The sequence below is a fragment of the Antechinus flavipes genome, chromosome 3 (genome assembly GCF_016432865.1).
Source record: "Antechinus flavipes isolate AdamAnt ecotype Samford, QLD, Australia chromosome 3, AdamAnt_v2, whole genome shotgun sequence".
NCBI lineage: Eukaryota > Metazoa > Chordata > Mammalia > Dasyuromorphia > Dasyuridae > Antechinus > Antechinus flavipes.
The window spans coordinates 321,486,554-321,510,185 of NC_067400.1; the positions used below are offsets into that span (position 1 = coordinate 321,486,554).

General features: G+C 34.0%; 1 protein-coding gene across 1 annotated transcript in view; it reads right to left on the reverse strand.

Annotated features, from left to right (window-relative positions):
- Positions 1-1,312: 1,312 nt before the first annotated feature.
- ZNF148 (zinc finger protein 148) overlaps positions 1,313-23,632 on the reverse strand; it is a 136,079-nt gene continuing 113,759 nt past the window's right edge. Inside the window, exons 8-9 of the mRNA XM_051985475.1 lie at positions 4,486-4,604; positions 1,313-4,268 (exon numbers count right to left, since the gene is read on the reverse strand). Of these exons, the coding sequence (XP_051841435.1) occupies positions 2,667-4,268; positions 4,486-4,604 (1,721 nt within the window). The 3' untranslated portion in view covers positions 1,313-2,666. The remainder of the gene's footprint in view (positions 4,269-4,485; positions 4,605-23,632) is intronic.

The window sequence follows — 23,632 nt, forward strand, 5'->3', positions numbered from 1 at the left end:
AACTTTTGATTTGGGCTCCATACTTAAACTAAGACAGTAAAAGACTAAGTACTTAAAGGGTTAGTCCAACAACTTATTGTATAACCTCTTAGGGAAAGCCTGTAACTGGATTTAAAAAACTATGGCTATTTTAAAACAGGAATGCAACAACTTAAAAAGTTTTACTTGCATAATACACTTATCTACCAAAGGCCTCCTCTAAGTTTACTATTAATTGCTCAGTAGTTGTTGAGTCATATTCATAAAAGTATTCTGATAAAAGTCATGATGTTCGGGGGAAGGGGGGGGAGTACCCCTCTCTTCAAACTAATGCTGTACCTTAATATTAAACCAGGCATTCCGCTGGACAAAAATTTTCAGCCCAGATGAAAAAAAAAATTCTGACCAAGGCTACAAATCCCTTATTAAAAAGTGCTGTAGAATATTTAATGTCCATCCAGAATGGACTTAGCCCCAAGTTTTAAAGATCTCATCTAAAAGAAGCCTTCTTACAACCACGTGACATTTAACACACCCAGTTTAAGATGATGAATGGCTGAGCCAATAATGGTAGGACTGAATTTCTGCTTCTAAAGATCTAGTTCTTTCCAAAATTTGGCAGGAAAAAAAAAAAAACTGCCAAACGGAAATTTATAAAATTTCAAAGTCACAGAGTAATGAGTAAAGTGTGGAGGAAATAACATTAAAAATAGCTGGCAGAATCCTTTGACTTGATGGTCCTTATTTTAAAATACCAGTAGGTTTAACACAAATATGAAATGTGGTAAATGCAAATATTGCTTGCTCCCTTTTCCATATGAGAATAGCTAAGGGCCAACCAAAAGAAAGAAAGAAAGAAAGAAAGAAAGAAAGAAAGAAAGAAAGAAAGAAAGAAAGAAAGAAAGAAAGAAAGAAAGAAAGAAAGAAAGAAAGAAAGAAGAAAGAAAGAAAGAAAGAAAGAAAGAAAGAAAGAAAGAAAGAAGAAAGAAAGAAAGAAGGAAAGAAGGAAAGAAAGAAAAAAGATCATTTATGTGGGGAAACAATGTCAAGGTGCACAAATTTGGAGGGCCACTAAAGTTTAGGTTGGGAAAGCCTTATTTATAAAGAAGTGTCAGCTTCCAAGGTTACTACTAGTACTTTCTATTGGTGTATACATCAGTTTGAGAAAGATGGAAAATTTTTAGCAAGAAAACCAAAAAGTTGAGGAAAAAAATTTGGAAGGAGACACCAGAATTAAATAATCACTTAAGTTATGCAACGCAAAAAATGAAAAACTACCCAACTTGTTACTCATATCATGCCTTTTCAGGAAAAAAAAAAAAGATTCATGGTGTGAGGATAAAGTCTGTAGTTTATTTATGTTTTGAAATGCAACAAAATGCTTCCGATACTCAACTAGGCTGAAAATGAAATTGTAGTTACTAAGATTAGTAAACACTTTTGGTTTGTAAAACTATAATGAACAATGTTCATCAAGAAGTTGCTGAAGGTAAAATATGCAATTAAAATGCCCAGTTTTTTAGTTTCTCTGTATACTGTTTAATTATCTGATCTATCAAGAATCTAGAAAGGGAAAAATTAAACCAGTTTTTACAAATCCAAAGACATCCCAATTTCCTTTTATTGCCAAAAATTAAAACTGTCATTTATGAGATGATTAAGACACAACCATATCAAACCTAAAAATCTAAAATTTTTACTTTGAGAAATCAAAAATATCAAATAGATTCTAAGTGCTCTATGTTAAGTGAAAGTGTATATGTAAAGTAAAATACAATTAAGCTTCAAAACTTGGAATATACAGTCTGTGAAAGCATTATGTTCTTGGGAATGTAATCTACAGAATACTTTGACTAAAACCTCAAAACCTTGATACCTGCACATGAAAAAAAAATCATAAAAAATATCTAGGTACAACTGTACAAAGAAACTGACACCAATATGCATACTTTAGTCTGGAAGTAAATGCTTCAGCAGTTGTGTATTTTGGTAAATGTGTTGAAAGTATGCATATTTTTAAGTAATTAGGCTTTTAAATAGTGGAGTCTTAGACTATCAGATTTTTATTACTATTTCCCCCTCAGAAAACACAGCTCAATATAATGCAAAATGAAAATCAAGGGTATATGGCATATTGTTCTTTTTTTTTTTTAAAGATGGAAGATTTCTTTTTTCCTATAGAATACATTAATTTTAAGCCATAATCTCTTGACATTTAAACTTTTAAGTTCACTCTGTCTGCAAAGTATATTAAGATTCCCTGCTGAAGTGCAATGTCTATGCTGAAAAACTTATAAACAGTATGCGTAAATTTCACACAATTACTAATTTCCCAAGAATTTACAATGATATCAGGAAACAATTGTGCGAAAGTCAATTTTTTTTTTTTGTTGTTGCTGTTGTTTTGTTTTCTTTTTTAAACTTGGTGTAGGTAGAATAGCAAGTTTCTGGTCTAAAATAAGTAATACATTGCTTCTATAAAGGTGGCAACATGTAAGGCAGTTCAATGAATGATGACTAACCAAAAAGAAAAAAAAATTCCATTATTGGATTATCTTGCTATTCATATCAGCTTACTTTTGTTATAACACATTGCTCTTAAGTCTGTACAGCACTCCATCTTTTACAGAGCAAACCCACTCTTGATTAATCTGTTCTAAAGTGCCAATATTATTTACATTTTTTAATTAGCCAAAAGTCTGGCCAGTTGTGGCATCAGGTGAAGATGTCATCCCAGCTCTATTATCATTTACATTCACCAAAGGAAATTCTGGGAATTCAGCACTTGTCCCTGGTCCCCGTAGGTTCACTTGTCCATTGGCAGTGCTAAATTGGGAAGCCATTCCAGCTCTTGTTCCATGGTATTGAGGTCGGAAGGGCTGTTCAAAGGAGCTCATTTGGTAAGCTTGGTGGACAGGCTGTGCCTCAGCCTTCTTCTGAGAAGTCACTTGATCCAAAAAGTCCTGTGTTGATGTAGCAGAAGCATGGTTTGCCTCATCACCTGAAAAGGGAAATGAATGCTGGGAATCACCAACTATTAGTCCAAAATGAGACTTGTCTGGAGTTGTTCTTAGTGGAGAATTCATTCCTGATCGAAAGCTATTGATGGGCATGGCTGCGTAGACTTGCTTGTCTATGGAAGAAAATGCTGGCTGACTTGCAAGGGTCTGGTTATCAGTCACAAAGTTAAGGCTCGGGTTGTTCAAATAGGCATCGTTTTGGCTAGTTCTGTCCAAAGCCTGCTGCAGAAATTTTGAATATTCCTGCAACATACTGGCTTTATCTGATGAGGATGCTTGGGAGCTTGTTCCAACGCTCTCTGGCTGTGTGACCTCGGGTACTTCTGAAGAATTAATCGATATGCTAGATGTCACCTCAGTGTCGGCCACATTGAATGATATTTCATGCTGTCCATTAGCCTTGTGGGAATAATGGTCTAACAAAGTCTGCAGTACCTCATCTGGAATAACATTTTTGTCATGATTACTCTTAATCTCCACATTTAGTGCCTGTGAGTCCAATATGGACGCTGTGGTGCTTTCATCAATGACACTTGCCACAGCTGCTTGCGTTACAGATGGCTGAGAGGCTATAGTACCCACATTCAGTGCATACTCTCTACTGTTGTTACTACTTGCTTGCAGGTATCTCTTTTTCTTCAAAAACTGCATTGCATCATCATAATTGGTGCTACTATGGACAGGTTTGCTGGGCCCTTCTTGTAAGGTATCAACCTGGTCAATGTCAGGATTGCCTTCTGAGTCTAGTAAGGCTTGTTTATCCACAAGGTCAAAGGCATACTTTGAAACTTTGCTATCTTCATATGTGGATAAAGGTGAAATTGTTTGACTTTGCTCTAGTGGCTGTTTTAGACTCCTTTTGCTGTTAACTTTTTTGAGAACCAACTTAGGTGGATGTATTTCTCCTGAAGCAGCATCATCTAAATGTGACCCGCCAACTGAAGAATGGGGCATCTCAACAGCATATTCTGCCACCATATATTCATCTTTTACTTTAGTGCTTGAGGAATAAAGAGGCAAATAATCATTCTTATCTTTTTTCTGGTCACACTTGTCCATCATACTGTCCTTGTCCATCCCAGAAGATTTTTTCTCTGTTTTCTGCCTTTTCTTTTTTGGCAGTGAGCTGTCTTTTGGAGGTGTAGAAAAGCCAGAATCATCCTCAGATGTCAAAAGGCCACCCTTGGTGGCATTCCTGTTTGGTTTCTTGTCACGGTTTTCATGGCACATACGTTTATGTTTTAATACACGGTCTGTCCGGGAAAAATACTGTTGAGTTGAGTGGATGATGATTTTTTTTAAAAGGAAGAAAAAAAAAAAAGAAAGTTTAGATGAATATTACAGCTGAGAATATTAGCAATTAACTCCTAAGCATTTTATTTTTCTATTATACACCTGACTATAAAGGTCATTCAAATTTATTACATTTTCTAATTTATTAGCTTAATCACTTAGGAGGGAAAATCATTTCAAACTACCAACTTACCTGTAAACAGTATTCACACTGGTATGGTTTTTCTCCACTATGTGTTCTCTTATGCCTTTCCATGTGATATTTCTGTATGAATCTCATACCACATTCATCACAGCGAAATGGTTTTTCACCTAATAAATCATGACAAAAAAGTTTAAAATAAAACATGATCACATAATGAACTCTCCATTTCAATCTTTAAATCCAATAACTTAGGAAGATAAAATAAGGGGAGGGAAGAAAGTATTTTCTATAAAATTTTTTAATATAAATCAGGAGTTCTTAACCTGATATTCACGAACTTAAAAAAAAATACTTTGATAATGACATGTCTAAGTAATTGGTTTTCTTTGCAATCCTTTGCATTGTTTCATACACTTAAAAAACTTTATTCTAAATGGGATTTATAGGCTTCACTAAATGATCAAAGTGGTCTGTGACACAAAAGGGTTACGGACTTTTAATAAACTAAGGTATGATTGTTTCATAAGAAATTTTATTGACACATGTCTTTTTCCAACTATAATTGGAAGTATGTTACATTTAGTTTTCTTAACTTACTGATTATGAATGTGCATGTAACATGCATACTTTTCCCCTAAAACATACTTGTGCTAGTACAGAAATTTTCTTTTTGAAAACCCTGAGAGGATAAACTAATTTGAATTGTCAACAATTATAATTTTTAATTAATTTTTTTAATATGAATTTCTTAAAATGTTTTTAATATTCCTTGTTTCCAGTTTTGCTTCTCAATCTGAAAATGAAAAGTCAGAAGGTTTTTAATCCATTAATCAAAATTAACTTTGGGGGGAAAAAACTTAAATTCCAGATTACTTTTCACTAAGACATATTTATTTATTATAGATTTTCCTTTTGTTGACTCAAATTACTATCTTTCTTATATTTAACATTTCTTGTGGTAAAATGAAAATACTTGATTAGAAAGTGAACTTTTGTTTCACAAAGATTTATGTACTACAAGATTGTTATGCTGATTAATTTCTACTTTTAGGTTCACAGCCTAAGTAAAAAACATAGTATGAAAACAACTGTTTACTCCAATCAACACTCATATCACAGAATTTAATTATTTTAAATTAAATTAATTTAAACTTTTATTTAATAAACACATTATTCATAAAATAATCTGTTCTCATCATAGCACTGTTAAGTCTCTGTCACAGGAAAGAATTCAGTCCCTGACTTTAAAAAGCTCAATATCTAGTAGGAGAGGTTAGAAAAATACACAAACAAATAGTGGTAATAATGGTGGTAATATTTGACATTTATATGTAACATTTTAAGATTTGTTCTATATATCATTCTTCCACTTAATTATAACAGCTCTTTGAGGTAGAAATGATCTGCCCATGATCATACAATTAATAAGTAGCAAGAGAGTAAATTTGAAGACAAACCTTTACTTATTCCAAATCTAAAACTCCTACCAATTAAATTAAATATACTTCCTCTTTAGTAATAAAGGCATAAAAACGCAGACAAATGTTAAAGAAGTGCAATGAGAGAAATTATTATGGTCTGATATATAATCAATTAGTCAGTCAATAAAAATTTATTAAGTACCTATTACTATTCTAAGTGCTGGGATACAAAGACAAAGGGTAATCTTTGCCTTTGCGGAGTCAAAAATCTATTGGGGGAGACTGGAGGAATCAACAAGCAAACAAATATTCAAACTATATTCTGAATAAATAGGAAATAATCAATAGAAGGTGGAGAATTAAGAGGGACTGGAAATAGCTTTGCGAAGAAAGTAGAATTTTAGCTGGGACGTGAAGAAAGCCAGGCAACAGAGAAGAAGATGGAAAGCATTCATTCTAAGCATAAATGTAAAGAGATAAAGTATCTTGTTCCATGAACAGTAAGTTCTATGACGAGTGTCACTAGAACACACAGTACATAGAGGGAGAGGGAGATAAAGGAGGTTTAAAGTATAAAGATTGGGAAAGTGTGTGTTTGTGTTCGGGTATGAGGGCTTGGGAGTATATATATGAGAGAAGGGGGGTATTGGTTCAAAGGACTCAAATGTCAAAATGGATTTATATTTGATCCTGTATGTGACAGCCACTAAAGTTTATTTAGGGAGTGACATGAAATTACACTTTAACTGCTGAGTAGAGGATGGCCTAATGGGGAGAGAACTATGGCACAAAGACCAACTAGCAGGCTATAGTACAGATGTAAATAGGATAATGGCAGTATCAAAAGAGAAAAGCATATGTTTAAGAGATTCTCAAAGGAAAAAAATTACAAACCCTGGTAATAGACTGGATAAGAGGGGGTAAGCAAATAAAGAGGAATCCAAGGATGATACTAGGATGCGAGTCTGGGGGACTGGGAGGATGGACCTATCTTCAATAATAAATGAGTAATTAGGAAGAGCTTAGATTTAGTTTTAGAAAAACTTAAAGTAGATATCTACACTCAGTTCAAGATGTCTACTAGGCAATGGAGATGCAAAACTATTGTCAGCAGACTCTAGGACTTTTTTTTAGTGGTTAGGTTATTCAGATAAGTAGATCTGAGAATCATTTATATGAAGAAAATGATAAATAACTGAAATTATGGGAGTTGAAAAGATCACTAAGTCCTATAGAGGGAGAAGAGAAGAGGGCCCAGGATGGACCTATGAGATATCCATGATTGGTGAGCATGACCTCCAATAAAGGAGACGGAGAAGGAACAGTAAATAAGCAGGAAAGCCAGGAGAGAGAAGGGTCTTAAAAACCTAGCAAGGAGTTTTCAAGAAGAGTGATCAACCAGAAGGATGAAGAAAGAAGAAGATTAAGAAACCGAGGATTGGATCTGGTGATTAAGATGATTGGGAACTTGAGTTGGGCCTTGAACAAAGATAGGATTTGGAATGGCAGAACTATGCAGAATATGAAAAGTAAACAGAATGGTCTTGGAAAAGGTAAAGAGGAAGGAATGTACAAGGTGTATTCATGAGGCAATAGTAAACAGATCAGTTTTAATAGGATAATTCATGTTACATGAATAAGATGTAAATGACTTTTGGAAGGTAGAATGAATTCAGATTTTCAAGAGTTTTGAATACCAAAATAAGGAATTTAGACTGCATCATGTACAAGGAGATAAAAATATTATAAAATAAGAATAAGATAAGAATCTTAACAAAGTGGAAGAGATCTTAAAAGTTTACCTAACCCAACTCTCACTCAAAATATTTAACCTAAGATCATGGAAGAATCACTGATTCATCTTTCCCTCAACAGTGGCTCATTAGGTAAAATTTCTTTATTTCTAAAAAATGAAAGAGAATTAGCTTGGTGATATGGTTAGGATGGATTGCAGACTACTTGGAAGGCAAGAACAAAAATCCAGGGAGAAGGAAACATCTCCTGCACTAGTTCACTGCAAAGTCCTAGAGGAAAGCAGAAAAAGATGTGGAGCACAAATTAGCATTGAAAATATTTCTTCCTATTCAAAGTAGAAGGATGACTGACTTTGACATTTTAATAAAATATTATTGAGATTACTTAAAAGCAGCAAAGTCAATCAAACAACAAGCATTTATTAAATTCTTATAACAAGCTAGGAACTTTGGAAACAAAAAATAAAACAAAATAGTCCCTGTTCAGGAGCTGCTTACATTGTTATATAGTCATCTATTAAAAAGTAAGACAAAGGTTACTCTAAAACAGTATTTCCTAGTCTTTTTGGTTATGTCCTTTAAATGTAAAAAGTTTTGTGGACCCTCAAAATGGCATATTAGTGAGACAGGTTACTATGAATTTGGTGATGTTTTGAAACATTATTCATTCTATTTACAGAAGATATTTTTGCTTTTGGATTCAGAAAGTCTTTTGCAAAAGTTCACAGCACCCCAGAAGTTCAAAGCCTACAACATAGAAGTTAACTGCCCTAGTGAGTTAATAATGATTAATAATGGGGTAGCTAAATGATACAGCGAGTAGAGCACCAGCCTTGAAATCAGGAGGACCTGAATTGAAATGTAGCCTCAGACACTTAACGTTTCCTAGCTGTTTGATCCTGGGCAAATCACTTGACCCCAAATGCCTCAGGAAAATAATAATAATAATAGTCAATAACTATTTTGGCTGTTTGTGGCAGCCCTGTTTGTAGTGGCTAGAAGCTGGAAAATGAATGGATGCCCATCAATTGGAGAATGGTTGAGCAAATTGTGGTATATGAACGTTATGGAATATTATTATTCTGTAAGGAATGACTAGCAGGATGAATACAGAGAGGACTGGCGAGACTTACATGAACTGATGCTAAGTGAAATGAGCAGAAGCAGGAGATCATTATATACCTCAACAATGATACTGTTTGAGGATGTATTCTGATGGAAGTGGATCTCTTTGATAAAGAGAGCTAATTCAGTTTCAATTGATCAAAGATGGGCAGAAGCAGCTACACCCAAAGAAAGAACACTGGGAGATGAATATAAACTGCTTGCATTCTTGTTTTTCTTCCCGGATTATTTACACCTTCTGAATTCAATTCTCCCTGTGCAACAAGAAAACTGTTCGGTTCTGCACACGTATATTGTATCTAGGATATACTGTAACCTATTTAACATGTAAAGGATTGCTTGCCATCTGGGGGAGGGGGTGGGGAGAGGGAGGGGAAAAATCGGAACAGAACTGAATGCAAGGGATAATGTTGTAAAAAAAATTACCCTGGCATGAGTTCTATCAATAAAAAATTATTTAAAAAAAAAAAAGAATAAATAAAAATCCATGATAAAAAAAAAAAAAAAACTATTTTGGCTATTGCCATACTGATTTTTCTTTTCATTTGCAGAGGTACTCAAGAATTGGCTTTATGACAAAACTAGAAACAACACTAAGAACTGACAATTTTCATTCTCAAACTCATTTTTTTAACTTTTATAGATGAACTCTCCACTACCTCATTATCCCTTTAATCACTTGAAAATTTTGTCTTTTGAATCCACTATTAAATGCTTTTTCAAAGCTTGCCAGTGATCTCTGAAACTTCTCAGCTTTCAATATTGAGAACCACTTCCTTCTCCAAAGATCTTTTGTTCCTTTGGCTCATATTGTCATGTCCAGATTCTTGTACTTATCTCTCTCATTTTCTGCCCTGGTTCATCATTTTCTTCCCTCAGCTCAACCCTCAAGGCTTTGCTTTTCTACCTTAAATTCTTCCTTGGTGACCTCATTTGATCTTGTGGATTTGAGTATCACCTCTATTATAATGACTCCCAAATTTATATATTCAAACAATCCCTACCTTGAACTAGTTTATATCACTAATTCCTAGATAGACACTATCTCAAAATCAATATATTTAAAAAGGAAGTCTATTATTTTTTCTTCTAAATCTTTATATTTAAGACCATCACCATTCTTCTAGTTATTTCAAGGCAAGAGAATCCTATCTCCGTATCTCATGCTTATTTCCTCTCACTAGTACACCTACCATACTAATTTAAGCATTCATCAACTTTGGTCTAGACTATTTCAAGTGTCTATTAGAATCTATGATTTTCCCACCTCCCACATCTCTTCCTTTCATTCTCCTTCTTTTCTCTCTTCCCTCACAATACTTTGTAATATTTTATCTATATCCTCCCTCTCCCCTCTTGCCCTCCACTGAATCTTTCATTGAATGAATACTTCTGGGGGAAGAGACTATCTTGCATATTCACTAAATTGAAACTGAACTGAAATTTACTTGAAGGGTAAGTAACTTATAGCCAAGGTCATACCATTTTATCTAATTTCTTTAAAGAAGAATTCTTTCACTTATTTTGTATCAAGGATCCCTTTAGCAGATTGGTAAAAATCTATGCATCTCCTCAAAATGCATGCATAAAATAAAAGAGGATTATAAAGGAAATTAATGATATTAAAATATAGTTATCCAAAATTTTTTTAAAACCCAAGGCCAAACTTCAAGTTAAGAACATCTGCTCCAAAAGCTACCTTTTGCCCCTTACAGATAATCTATTCCTTTCTCCCTCCTCTAACACTGCTCCTCTCTCGCCATAATGCTAGCACTGTGGAATTTGCAAATGCAGGTCTCCCTGGTTAAGGTTCATCCATCCTTATTTAGTATGCAAACACTGTTAACAACAAATTCACAATTACATCTTATAATTCAGCCTAAACAAAATGAGGTTATACTGCATGAGCAACAGTGGGGCACTTCCTCACAGCTTTATTGTCCCTATATAAAAGCTTTTTCTTTTAAATCAAACTCTTACCTCCCTCTAATAATTGAGAGGTGTTTCACACAAGAAATTATGAATAGGAAACTATCTGAGAATGGGGGGAAAGGGAGGGAGTAGATCTAATACAAACATGGTAGATAAGAGAAACAAAAGTAGTACTTTTTAAAGCAGAATCCTCTGAAAATGCCTTGAGTTAAGATTCAAAGTATCTTCTTATTTAAAATGTAGTGACTGGCGAGACTTACATGAACTGATGCTAAGTGAAATGAGAAGAACCAGGAGATCATTATATACCTCAACAACGATACTGTTTGAGGATGTATTTTGATGGAAGTGAATCTCTTCAATAAAGAGAGCCTTAATTGATCAAAGATGGACAGAAGCAGCTACACCCAGAGAAAGAACACTGGGAAATGAATATAAACTGCTTGCATTTCTGTTTTTCTTCCCGGGTTATTTATACCTTCTGAATCCAATTCTCCCTGTGCAACAAGAGAACTGTTCGGTTCTGCACACATATATTGTATCTAGGATATACTGTAACCTATTCAACATGTAAAGGACTGCTTGCCATCTGGGGGAGGGGGTGGAAGGAGGGAGGGGAAAAATCGGAACAGAAGTGACTGCAAGGGATAATGCTGTAAAAAAATTACCCTGGCATGGGTTAAAAATAAAAATAAAAATAAAATAAATAAAATAAAATGTAGTGAAGGAATGAACACTCTAGTAGAAGAGGAAAATATTATTATAACAGCAGAGTAAAGGAAAAAACAATACTATGTAAAATCTGGGATTAATTTAAGGGAAAACTCAGTAGAAAACTGAAATAAAAACTAATTCGGAATGATTTCAGACATAATTAAATATGAAAATATTACTCTTGCAAAGAACAAAGAAAAAACTATCCTGAGAACTTTGAAAGTGAAGTGTATTTTAATGAAATAATTGGCAAAAGTAAATTTCTAAAACATACTTACATACTTTTAGAACCCTATGAAAAGAAACCTTTTTCAAAAATAAACACTTTCCAAATCTGGCCTCTAAAAAAGCCTTAATTCTAATGATGCAAATTCATCAAGATATAATTAGAATATTAAAGAGCTAAACACTACTACATGGTATTAGTTACATACTTCTGAGCAAAGAGTAACCACTATTACTATTAAATACTATTTACAAGGGATTTCACATTATATAAGTGGTTTTTATGTTCATCATAAGGAGAAGTATCATGTAAAGAAGATCTGAGTTTGAACTATGCATGACTCGGTCTGTCCCTGAGCAAATCACACGACTTCATGTCTTAGTTTAATCATCTGTAAAATGAGAGAGTTGAACTTGATGGTCTCTAAGGTCCCCCTTCTGGCTGCAAATCTGTGATTCTAAAATCCTATAAGTAAATCAATAGTCATGAACTACTCCATTCTCCCAGAAAACTTTCTAAGATTTTAAGTTGAAGAACAGTTGAAGATATACCTTGAAAGAAGGAATTTCCTTAACAAGAGTCCCTTCTACATGAATGAAATCAACAATGTGAATCAAAATAAAATACAACCTTATACTTTTACAACAAAGATACCATTTACTTATAGTAATGATAACAGATGTATTCAAATGGATCTCTGATCCTGTGTACCTCTTCTCTTTCCATAAGTGTGACAACAGTTGTCCAAAGACATTATTATTTACTTTCTCTTGATAGCAGGAGGTAACTAAAGGAGATGATTATGTTAACAGTTACTACTTGTTTTCGCCACATGACCAACTCTCTTTCTTTTGTATCTTTTTTTGGTATCCTTAAGGACACTGTTCTTCCTTTCTAATTCTTTATTTGTATAGTGAACCTTCACGTGTTCACCATGTCTTTGAACTGCCATTTCCATTTTTTGAGTGCGATGACTTTCATCCATACAACTCTAGAAAAATAGTAAGACTTTGTTTCGAAACAAAACAAAACAAATGAAAAAAAGCATGAGGTTATCAAAAGAACTTTTCAATTTACTATTCCAAACTGGCTTCATCTTACTGCCTACTTACTGTTATCTATCTGGGATATATTATTTTTAGCTCTATGGACAGTCCCATATGATACTCCAGACAAAAGGTATGTATGTGTGTACATATTAATAGATCAAAATCTTTGGAGTATATATGGATCTCACATTGGCAGAAATGTATGTATATAGATTGTCATGAAATTTAATATAGATGAGAGAGCAGTTAATATTGATTGGTAGTTATTGACATTCTTTTGGTCATTTTTTGGGGGGAATAAGGTGAGAGATTTTTTCCCACATCTTTGGTGTCTTCCCCTCTGCTATCTTGAGATTTATCCCTCAGTGCCCTCAAAATTGTGTTACCTAAAACATGGACCTGCTTTGATTCATCCAATAACTCTTTATTGACTTCTGATTATCTATTCTGAGCCTAATGTAGCTATTTCTTTCCCCTGTTTATTTTCCTCATGTCATTTCTGCTTCCTCTATAAAAAGATACAACACTGTAATGTTGGGAGTTCAAATATGATAAATCAAGTGTTCTTGATGAAGTGTGGTTGAAAAAAAAAAACTTTCCTATTTTTTATCTGTTCATGGTTCTCCTAATTTCATACTTCAAACAAATGTGGAGATGATTTGCTTATTTGGGTCTCTAAATTTCCTCTATATGTTTTTTCTCCTCCTCATTGTCTCTGAAGACAATACTAGTCCTAATCTTGGATACTTCTCCGTAAGATTTTTACAAATGGGTTTGGATGGATGCATTTATTAAATACCTAAACCTGATAGGTATTGTGCTAAGAGTTTTACACATATCATCTCATGTGAACCTTACAACAATCCTGACATCTCCTACTATTAGTATCACCATTTTACTGTCAAACTGAAGCAAATGGAAGTTAAATGATCTCCCAGGGTCAAACAGCTAGTAAGTTTCTGAAGCTAGATCTGAATTAAGGTATTCTTGATTCCAGGACCAATGCTCTATATACCTACTTGCTTCTATTTTAAATCAGAGTTGTCCTTTGCTACCATCACTGTCTATCCAGTAAGTTAAATCAACTGTTTGCTGAAAAATGTAATTTTTAATCTCTCTTTTTTTTCAAATTCATTCCTCTTATTTATGGGCTAGAGTTGTTTTAATTCATTTTCTTCCCCTAGCTTTAAACTAATTTCAATCTTTGCCTTAACAAGTTAATGGTTTGACTATTTACAAATGATTTAAGAAAAACTATATTTCAATAACCAGTTGTTTGCCATTAAAAAAATAAAAATTCCTTTTCAGTTTTATTTTGTGCACATTGTATCTAAGGCCTTCTGATTCTTTTATCAAAGAAAATATTCATGATACGTAGATATGAAACTTCTATATACTTTATATGTCTTTGGCCTCTCATCCCTCATTCATGATAAACATCCTGATTAGTATTTTAAAACATTTTCTCCCATACTTTATTTTTTGTAGAATTTCCCTTAATCTGCTGAAGCATCTAGTTGGCAGATAGAATACTGAGTCTGGAGTCAGAAAGACTTGATTCTTTCAGGGCTTTAGAAACTTTGTAATCCTGGACAAATCACTTATGTTGTCTGGCTCAGTTTCCTTAACTGAAAAATGAAGATAATAACAACAACCTCTAGGGTTATTGTGAGATTCAAATAAGATAATATTTGTAATGCACTATATTAACATACAATAGGTGCTTAAAAATCATTTCTATCTCCCTCCCCTTCATATACAAGCTGAAATTATTTTTGAAGTAGTCACTTACTAATTCTTATGAACAATACTATATAAGACAGTCAATTATCCCATGAAATATTTCTTATTACCTTTGGATTCATAATAAACTCAATTTTGCCAACTGTCTCTCTGAAAACCTGATCAATCCTTCAATTTAACTGCAAATTCTTTTTCAATTCTGGTTTTGTTTATATCAAGAATGTTAAGGTTGATATGACTGATTTCCTGCAATAGGATGTCTATTTATTGAATGAATACCAACAGCTAAATTAATAATTTACAGACAATCTAAAAATTTGTGATTCTTAGCACTCTTTCCATTTTTCCATTGTGAATAAATTGGGGAGCATGGGGGAAAGTATTATTGTTATTGGTTTTTTTTTTTTTTTTTTTTTTTTTAAAGAACACCAATACAACACTTTTTAGAGGGGGAAAAAGCAGTTGAGGGAAGTCATATAGGATTACGGTCATCTTTTCCCACATGAACAAAAAATTTATCACCAAGTTCCAGTATGGGAGTAACTATGTGGAAAAAACCATGTATTTTATCTTTCTAAAAATTCAAGGGAAGACAGGATTTAAAGAATCCAAAAAATCCTACTAAGTCAGCTTCAATGTTTCTATTCAATGCAGAAATTTCTGAATGCAGTATTTCTGAAAAGATCTAGCATCTGCTTAAATATCTCTGGTGACAGCAAACAGATTCTCTAATCTATCAGATAATCTAAATTATTATAAAACTCAACATATTGAAAAGAAATCTATTCATCATAGTTTATGCCCAATAAACTTAGTTCTTTCCTCTGAAGTTACAAAGACTATAATTTCCCTTCTATATGATAGATAGGTTAAGTATCTTTCCCCTAGTCTTCTCTTTTCCATGATAATTCCCATTCTTCTAAACATTCCTCAAATAAAAAAGTTTCCAGGCATTACACAACTGCAATCTCACTTTGCACAGACTATCCTGCTTAAAATATGACAGAAACTAAACACAGATATTTTAATATGGTCTGGCAAGCAAGAAGCAATGAACATATCATTTCTCATGTTCTGGGCACTAAAATATATTACTGGACTTTACCTATATTGGACACTATTAATATTTCCCAAACTGTATTGAGAAGAATCCAAATAAACATATTCTTAATAATGGCAAGGTTCTTCAAATGTTATTTGAAGTCAATATTAAACTAATTGTACTTAGTCCCAAAACACAATAAAGCTACCTCAAGAAAAGGCATACTTAATGACTGTTCTATATGGAAATAAAAAATGAATGGAAAATGTGTGTGGCCCAAATTATAAAATGCAATTAGATGACCATCCTCTTGAAGCTAATCCATTAATATATTTATCATGCATAAGCACTCTTGATAAGACAGTAAGAACATCTCAGATTGAGAAGGTAGAGAAGAAGAATATGACACATGGAATTTGAGAAATAGCACATTGTTTTCAATAATCTCAAATTGCTTGCTGCTACAGAAAAGCCTTCTCTTAAACAGCAATATTCCCCTGATAATGTTAAGTGGCAGCAAACCACAGTTCACAATTTTTAAAAAGTCAAAATTACATATTATCTAAATGGCATGAAAAGATGCATGTAGATAAGCTATAGATTATTACTGATGGTTACTTGCATATAAGAAGCAAACAAATCCTCTTCTGATAAACAAAGGGGGAAAAAAAGCAGGAAAAGGAGGGAAGAGGAAAAGAGGAAAAAGAAAATGAAAAAGAGAAAGGTAATTAAGGCAGAGAAAAAGGTTTTGTTTTAATTATCACAGATCAAAAATAAGTACAAAAAAATTTGTATTTATTAACTTTCACAGAAGCCTTAAATACCATTTACTCCTTTTAATCAATGGAAACACTCAAGATATTTTTTACATGAATGGATGCCAAGCCAAGTCAAGAGACTCGACATGATACGTAGATATGAAACTTCTTATTTGTGGTCATGTTTATAAATTTAAAGTGAAGAACTATAGCACTTATTCCTTTTAAATTTTATCATGTTGTTATCTGAATTCACATTTCAATTCACTCTATCATTTTGAATATAGAACCTTTCATCTATCACACTGCCAAGCTCCCAGTCAGTCACCAAGTATTTCTCAACCACTTACTATGTGTCAGACGATATGCTAAGTTCAGAATATACAAAGACAAGATACTGTTCTCAAGGAACTCACAACATAATGACATAGAGAACTTGAAAATTACTGTGTACATACAAGACTTATATAATATAAATGGGAAGTAATCTTAAGAGGGAAGGCATGAGCTATGTGGGGGACTAGGGAAGTCCCCTTTCTGAAGATGAGATCTAAGTGGTCTTAAAGAGAAGACAATAGATGGAGGTGAAGAAGAAAAGCATAGCTGAATTATATAGTGTAGCTAGATTTTAGAACTAAATTTTAGAGATCCTAGAGAAAACATGGAGCCGATAATAACTGTACAGTGTTCAGCACAGAAGCTAACACAAGCCACATGCTATATAAATGTTTATTTCCTTCTCTTCCCATTGGAACTTAATGAGTAGGAAGATGACATGGTCAGATCTCAACTTTAGGAAGATAACTTGTGGAGGATGGACTGGAATGAGAAGCAAGGAGACCAACTAGAAAATACTGCTGTGAGAGTAAAGAGAAGAGGACATAATACAAGGGATGATGTATAGGTAAAAATAAGGAAGAAGAATAAGGTGAGAGACTGAAGAATGTAAAGTGATTACAAGTTAAGAATTGAAGAGAGAGAGAGAAAGAAAGAGAGAGAGAGAAGAGAATCAAGGATGCCATCCAAGTTGTTAAGTCTGGGTGACAAGAAAAATGATGATGACCTCAACAATAATCAGAAGATTGGAAAGAGAAAAGAATATATTAAATGAGTTCTAGTTTGGGATATCTATGGGACATCTAGTTCAAGATGTCCAAAAGACAGTTGGTGATGTGAAATTAAGAGAAAGTATAGGACTGGATATAGATATGGGACTCATTAATATGGCGATGAAAATTGAATCCATGAAACTGATGAGATTTAATAAGATTATAAAGAGAAGAGAAAAACAACTAGGTCAGATTTAATGTGCATGAATATTTAGCAAGAGACAAAATGAATATTTAGGCAGGTAGGAGGAGAACCAAGAGGGAAGTATCCCAACACCTAGAGGAAACAGCATCCAGGAAAAGGAGATCAACAATGTCAAGTGCCATAGACAAGTCAAGAAAGATAATATTGAAAAAAAGCTCAGGAGATTTACCATTTAAATTATCACTGATAATTCGAAAGAGAACAATTTCAGTTGACTCAAAGATGCTGGAAGCCAGACTGTAGAGAGCTTATAAGTGGGAGGAAATGAAGGGAAAGCACTGAGTTTAGACAGCTTTCTCAAGGAATTTTGCTGAGGAAACAATAAAGGTTAGTTGTGATGATTGGATCAGTGTATATAAGATGTGCAACTATCTTATATATGCCAGAAAAAAAAATGAGAAAGGTTAGGAGCAAAAACGCATGTAGAGGAATTTGCCTCGGCAAATGAGAAGTCATCTCCTTATGTGAAACAGGAGGGAAGAAGATAATAAAAGTAGATGTCTGAGATTTGTCAAATGAGGTAAAGAGATAGCCTGGCAAAAGCGTTCAATTTTTTCAGGAAAATATAAGGTGAATGACTAGGGGAATGGAGAGCTGTGGGAAGGTGGAAGAGAAATAAAAAGGTTTGAAACAGATGCTGTGGTGAATGAAATAGAAAACTGAGGACTGCTTTGCTGAGGACTCAGGTGTGATAACATAAATTGGTAATGTTCCTGCCTAGCTAACACAATTTGTGACTTCAGTTCCATTCAGTAGTATGTGAGTATGGATGAATTCTGTGGATCATGGGAGTAAAACAACTGAAGTTTGACAAAGCATGATGAGCAATAGAACAAAAGATATATGGAATTCAAGTATAGAGAACAGTGAAAAGCTGAACTGATTTACCAAGGGATGAATTGGGCAAAACAAAGAAAGGAGAACAGTACAGATGGGATGACCTACAAAAGAAATGAGGAGTGGTCAGAAATGGTAAGGTAAAGATAAAATAGAATGATAAAAGATTATGATCAGATTGAGGATATTAGTAGATGGAGAATTAAGGAGTTAAGACTATTTGAAAGAGTATCAATATTATATGCTGAAGTCCCCTCTGTAAGGGGGACAAAGGGTAGAAAGCATGACGTTAAGTCAGGTACTAAAGCCACTAAGAAAGGAATGATAATGTCTTGGGGGTCAATATATAAAAGTCATCTATGGATTGGGCAATAAATTTCAATTTTTTGATAGAAGCAATATGCTGGAAAAAGTAATGGGAAGTAAGAAGCACTCCAATTTCTCCACCAGTACAAAAAAGAATGGCCATTTGCCAGAAAAAAAAAAAAAAAAATCAGGTCTCAGTGGATATCAGAAGATGGAAGGAATAAGAAAGGTTTAAGATTAAAGCACATTTTACCCAGACTATTTAACAACTTTTGTCTAAACTTTAAATGCTGGCCTCATATATCCAGCCTAAGAAGACTTTTACTTTGACTTGGGAATGCATATTCTACCTCCAAATATATTAGGAATACCCACACAATTTTTTCCTATCCACTTTTTTCCAATTCCATTTGAGGGGTAGATAGCAAAAAAAAAAAATGTTAATAGGAATCCAATAAGTATCACTGACAGGGAAAGAGAAAATCTGTTATCTTGCCAGGTAACAGTTGATTTTCAGAAGAAAAAAGAATTTTTTTCTTAACCAGGATATTTCCAAAGATGGAAGAACTATCAGTTTTCATTGAAGATGAAAATAGAGCTGGATCATCTGAATTGGGGAACAAAGTTAAGACTGAAAATACTAGTATAAAATTACAAAATTGGATCCATGTATTCCAGTGAGAAGCTAAAGTCAAACAACAGGCATGAAAAGAACCAGCTGACTATTCTGTTGATTTCATATGGGAAACATCTCTAGAAGTTATGTATGTAGCCACTCTAACCTTAAGTGAGTTGTACTATATAGGAATAAAGAGAGAAGCTGAATATGTAATCTGCTAAGAAAACAGAAGACTTCTGGAAAATGAATGGTTCCCAGAAAATATGAAGCAATTTTGAGATAACTTTGATGTGTGAAATCCTTTTATTTATGGGTAGCACAAAGATGTTCCTATATCTGGGTTCTGGAGGGGTAGTGAAAGAAGACAGAATTGGAAAGGGGTAGTAGTATGATGGTTTGGTTAATGTGGAAGCTATAAGTTACTTTGGACGAGTTGCAAGTATACTTATATTTGACATTTAGGATCTTAATTAACAGTGTACATATCACAAACCAAAACCTTGCATTTACTGATTTTTTGGATGAAACATCTCCTACTTAAAAATGAATAAATAAATAAAATCACTGTGATGTCATTAGGCTACAAAACATTTTTTACTTTAGGAAGAAAATTTTATGACTGTTATTATTAAGCAGCTAGTGCCTTCTGGTATCATGATGGGAAGAGCTTCCCATGGGAAGAGAGTCTAGGCAAAGAATGGAGTCAATGCTGAGAGTAAGGAAATGGGTATGAATCTCTTAAGAAAAGGGAAGGGGAGGGTGGCAAAGGGGACAGAGACTAAACAGCTAAATTCTGGACAAAGTAATCCATCCTGTCTGGATAATGTAGTAATAAGTAAGTGTTGTTCTTGTTTATCTTTTTCCCTTGGAGGTAGGTGGGAGAGTAAAAAAACAAATGCAGCTCTCCATAATTTGGGACTTTTTGACAGAATAACATAGGGGAGGGACTTAAAATTAAAAACAAACTGACACTGAATCAGTTCTAGATAGACAATGTTTTTTATCCCAAAATCAATCTGAAAAGCAATTGAATAATCTAAGAATCAAAGAGGTCTCTAGATATCCACCATACTAGCAAATAATGTTTCCTGTCTTAATTCCACTGGGTTCTCTTTCTAAGTGCATTATTATAATCTAGAATTACATTGTTCAGAAACAAGTAGAATAAGGAATACATTGTAACCAGTAAGATTGTACAATGATCAACTATGACAGACTTGGCTCTTCTCAGCAGTTCAATGATTCAAGGTGATTCCAAAAAAGTTTGGTTAGAAAACACTATTCTACATCCAAAGAGAGAACTATGAAGATTGAATATAAAGCAACACATGCTTTGTTCATTTTTTTTTCCTTTTCTTTTTTTTTTCCTTTCATGGTTTTTCCCTTTGTTCTGATTTTTCTCTCCCACTATAATTTATAAAGAAATGTGTATTAAAAATAATTAATGTACATGTATAGCCAGAAGGAAAAAAAAATAGAATTATGTTGCTCAGTAAACAAGGTCAAACCTCAATGGTCTCCATGTAGAAAAGAAGTAAAATAGTGTATTTTCATCCCATCTCTTAAACAGCTATTGATATAGTTAATAGTCACTAGGTTATCTTACAGAATGATAGTCCTCTTATTCTCTGAGAGATTGCCTTTCATTCTGAAAGGTTTCTCCTGTTAATAAGTTCAAAGTTACTCATCAGAATTGGCTCAAAGAGGAAATAAAATGCATACTCAATATGATATAGACAGTAGAGGGAAGGGGATATGAGAAGGGGGAAGGGTAACAGAAGAGAGGGCATATTGGGAAGGGGGTAAAAGTAGGAAGGGATGGTCAGAACCAAAACACTTTTGAGGAGGGACAGGGTAAAAGGAGAGAGAGAGAACAGAATAATCAGGACAGGGGAATATAGTTAGCAAGAGTGATTGTGAGAAGAATTTTGAAACAAATTTCTCTGATGAAGGCTTCATTTCTCAAGTGAACTATGCCCAAAGGATTATAAAATCATGCACATTCCTTGACCTAACAATACTACTACTAGGTATGAATCCCAAAAGAGATTTTTAAAAAAGCAAAGGAACCTATACATACAAAAATATTTATAGTAATTCTTTTCATAGGGCAAAGAATTGGAAATTGAGATGCCCATCAATTGGGGAATGGTTGAACAAATTGTGGAATGTGATTATAATGGAATATTGTTCCATAAGATATGATGAGTAGGATGTTTTCCAAAAAATGTGGCTAATCCTCCAAGAACTCAAGCAAAGTGAAATGTATTGTATACAAAGTAATAGCAATGTTGTGGAATGAGCAATATAATAATCCACAACTACTCTAAAGGACTTAAGAGAAAAAATGCTATTGACATCCAGAGAAAGAACTTATTGTATCTGAATAGAGATTGAAAAATAACTTTATTTTTCTTGAGGTGTTTTTTTTTTTTTTTTTTTTTTTGGGGGGGGGGGGGAAGAGGAAGAATCATGGTTGTTTTTTCTTTCCTCCACAAGATGACTTTTATGAAATGTTTTGCCTAACTTCACTATGCCTTTAAAAATATAAAAAACAAAAAACAAACAAACAAACAAACCCTAAAAATGGTTAAAAATCAAACAACCTCTAGGTTTTTATGCTTTTGTATCTGGAACTTTATGGCATCTAACTGAATGAAGTAGAAATCAAATTCAAGGTAAAAAAAAATCTTTTTTATTATTGATTGATCAAGTGTTTATAATTATTTGTTGTTCAATCTTTTATTCATGTTTGACTCATGACCTCAAATGGGATTTTCTTGGCAAAGATGCTGGAATGGTTTGCCTTTTCCTTCTCTAATAGATTAAGGTAAATGGAAGTTAGATGACTTGCCCAGTATCACACAGCTAGTGAGTGTCTGAGGTCAAATTTGAATTCAAGTCTTCCTGAATCCAGACCCAGCACTCTATCCACTGACTTGACATCTGGTTGCCTTGTAATATACTTACTTACAGCCCCTTAAAGAAAGCTTCAACTACACTTGATACCTAAGGTGCCTAAAGAATTTAGAAAGCTGTTAATGATTTCCCAAGCAAGGGAATATAAGAATGGCAGAGGGGAGGGAAGAGGTGGATGCAGTTTAATCTACATCGATAAGGGACTGGTGGTTTGTCTGGATTCCCTATTGAAAGAATAAGAAGTCTTGGTCAGAAAGAGTATCATGGCAGCCTAAAGGAAGCTATAAGGCTTAATAGCATACTTACAAAGGCTCAAATATTCCTGCCCTTACTTACTTAAGATGTTCTCAATTCCCTTGTCAAACAAGCACTTCCCATTAAAGGGGAGAACTCTATTTTAGCATTCAGACAAAGCCAAGTCAATATCTATTACTATGGCTATCACCATAACTCTCCAAAGTCACTGATTCCTAATGACTATTACATTGGAAGGGAAAAATATCTAGGGATTCATGGGTCATTTCCAGCTTAAATCTATTTAAGCATTTACTTACCTGTGAAAAGCATAGTGACCTACATAGCTTCTGGTACATGAAATTTCTGGGCTCAGGATATATTGAAATCAGCACAACAATGTTTTAGAAATAATGGTCTAAACACTTTCAGATTATGTCTTTGGGCAGAGAATTGAGAACATTTATAATCTCAGGCTATTAGCTCTGTTGATTTATTAAATTCTTTGTTAAAAGACTGGCCTGGATGGACAGAAGCAGCTACACCCAAAGAAAGAACACTGGGAAATGAATATAAACTGCTTGCATTTTTGTTTTTCTTCCTGGGTTATTTATACCTTCTGAATCCAATTCTCCCTGTGCAACAAGAAAACTGTTCAGTTCTACAAACATATATTGTATCTAGGATATACTGTAATCTATTTAACATGTAAAGGACTGCTTGCCATCTCGGGGAGGGGGTGGAGGGAGGGAGGGGAAAAATCTGAACAGAAGTGAGTGCAAGGGATAATGCTGTAAAAAATTACCCCGGCATGGGTTCTATCAATAAAAAGTTATTTAAAAAAAAAAAAAAAAGACTGGCCTGGAACAGCTATTGGGCCAATATTGGGGAATAGAAGGAGGGGGTTGCATTGAAGAACCAACCTTATCCTGTCCAGAGCTACTATGAAAGAACAAACTATACCTTTGCCAAAAGCAGGGGTCCTCAATCTTTTTAAATAGGGGGCCAGTTCACTGTCCCTCCGACTGTTGGAGGGCTGGACTATAGTAAAAACAAAAACTTTGTTTTGTGGCCTTTAAATAAAGAAACTTCACAGCCCTGGGTGAGGGGGATAAACGTCCTCAGCTGCCACATCTGGCCCGTGGGGCATAGTTTGAGGTCCCCTGGCCAAAATGATGAAAAGGAGCCATTTCTTGCATCCT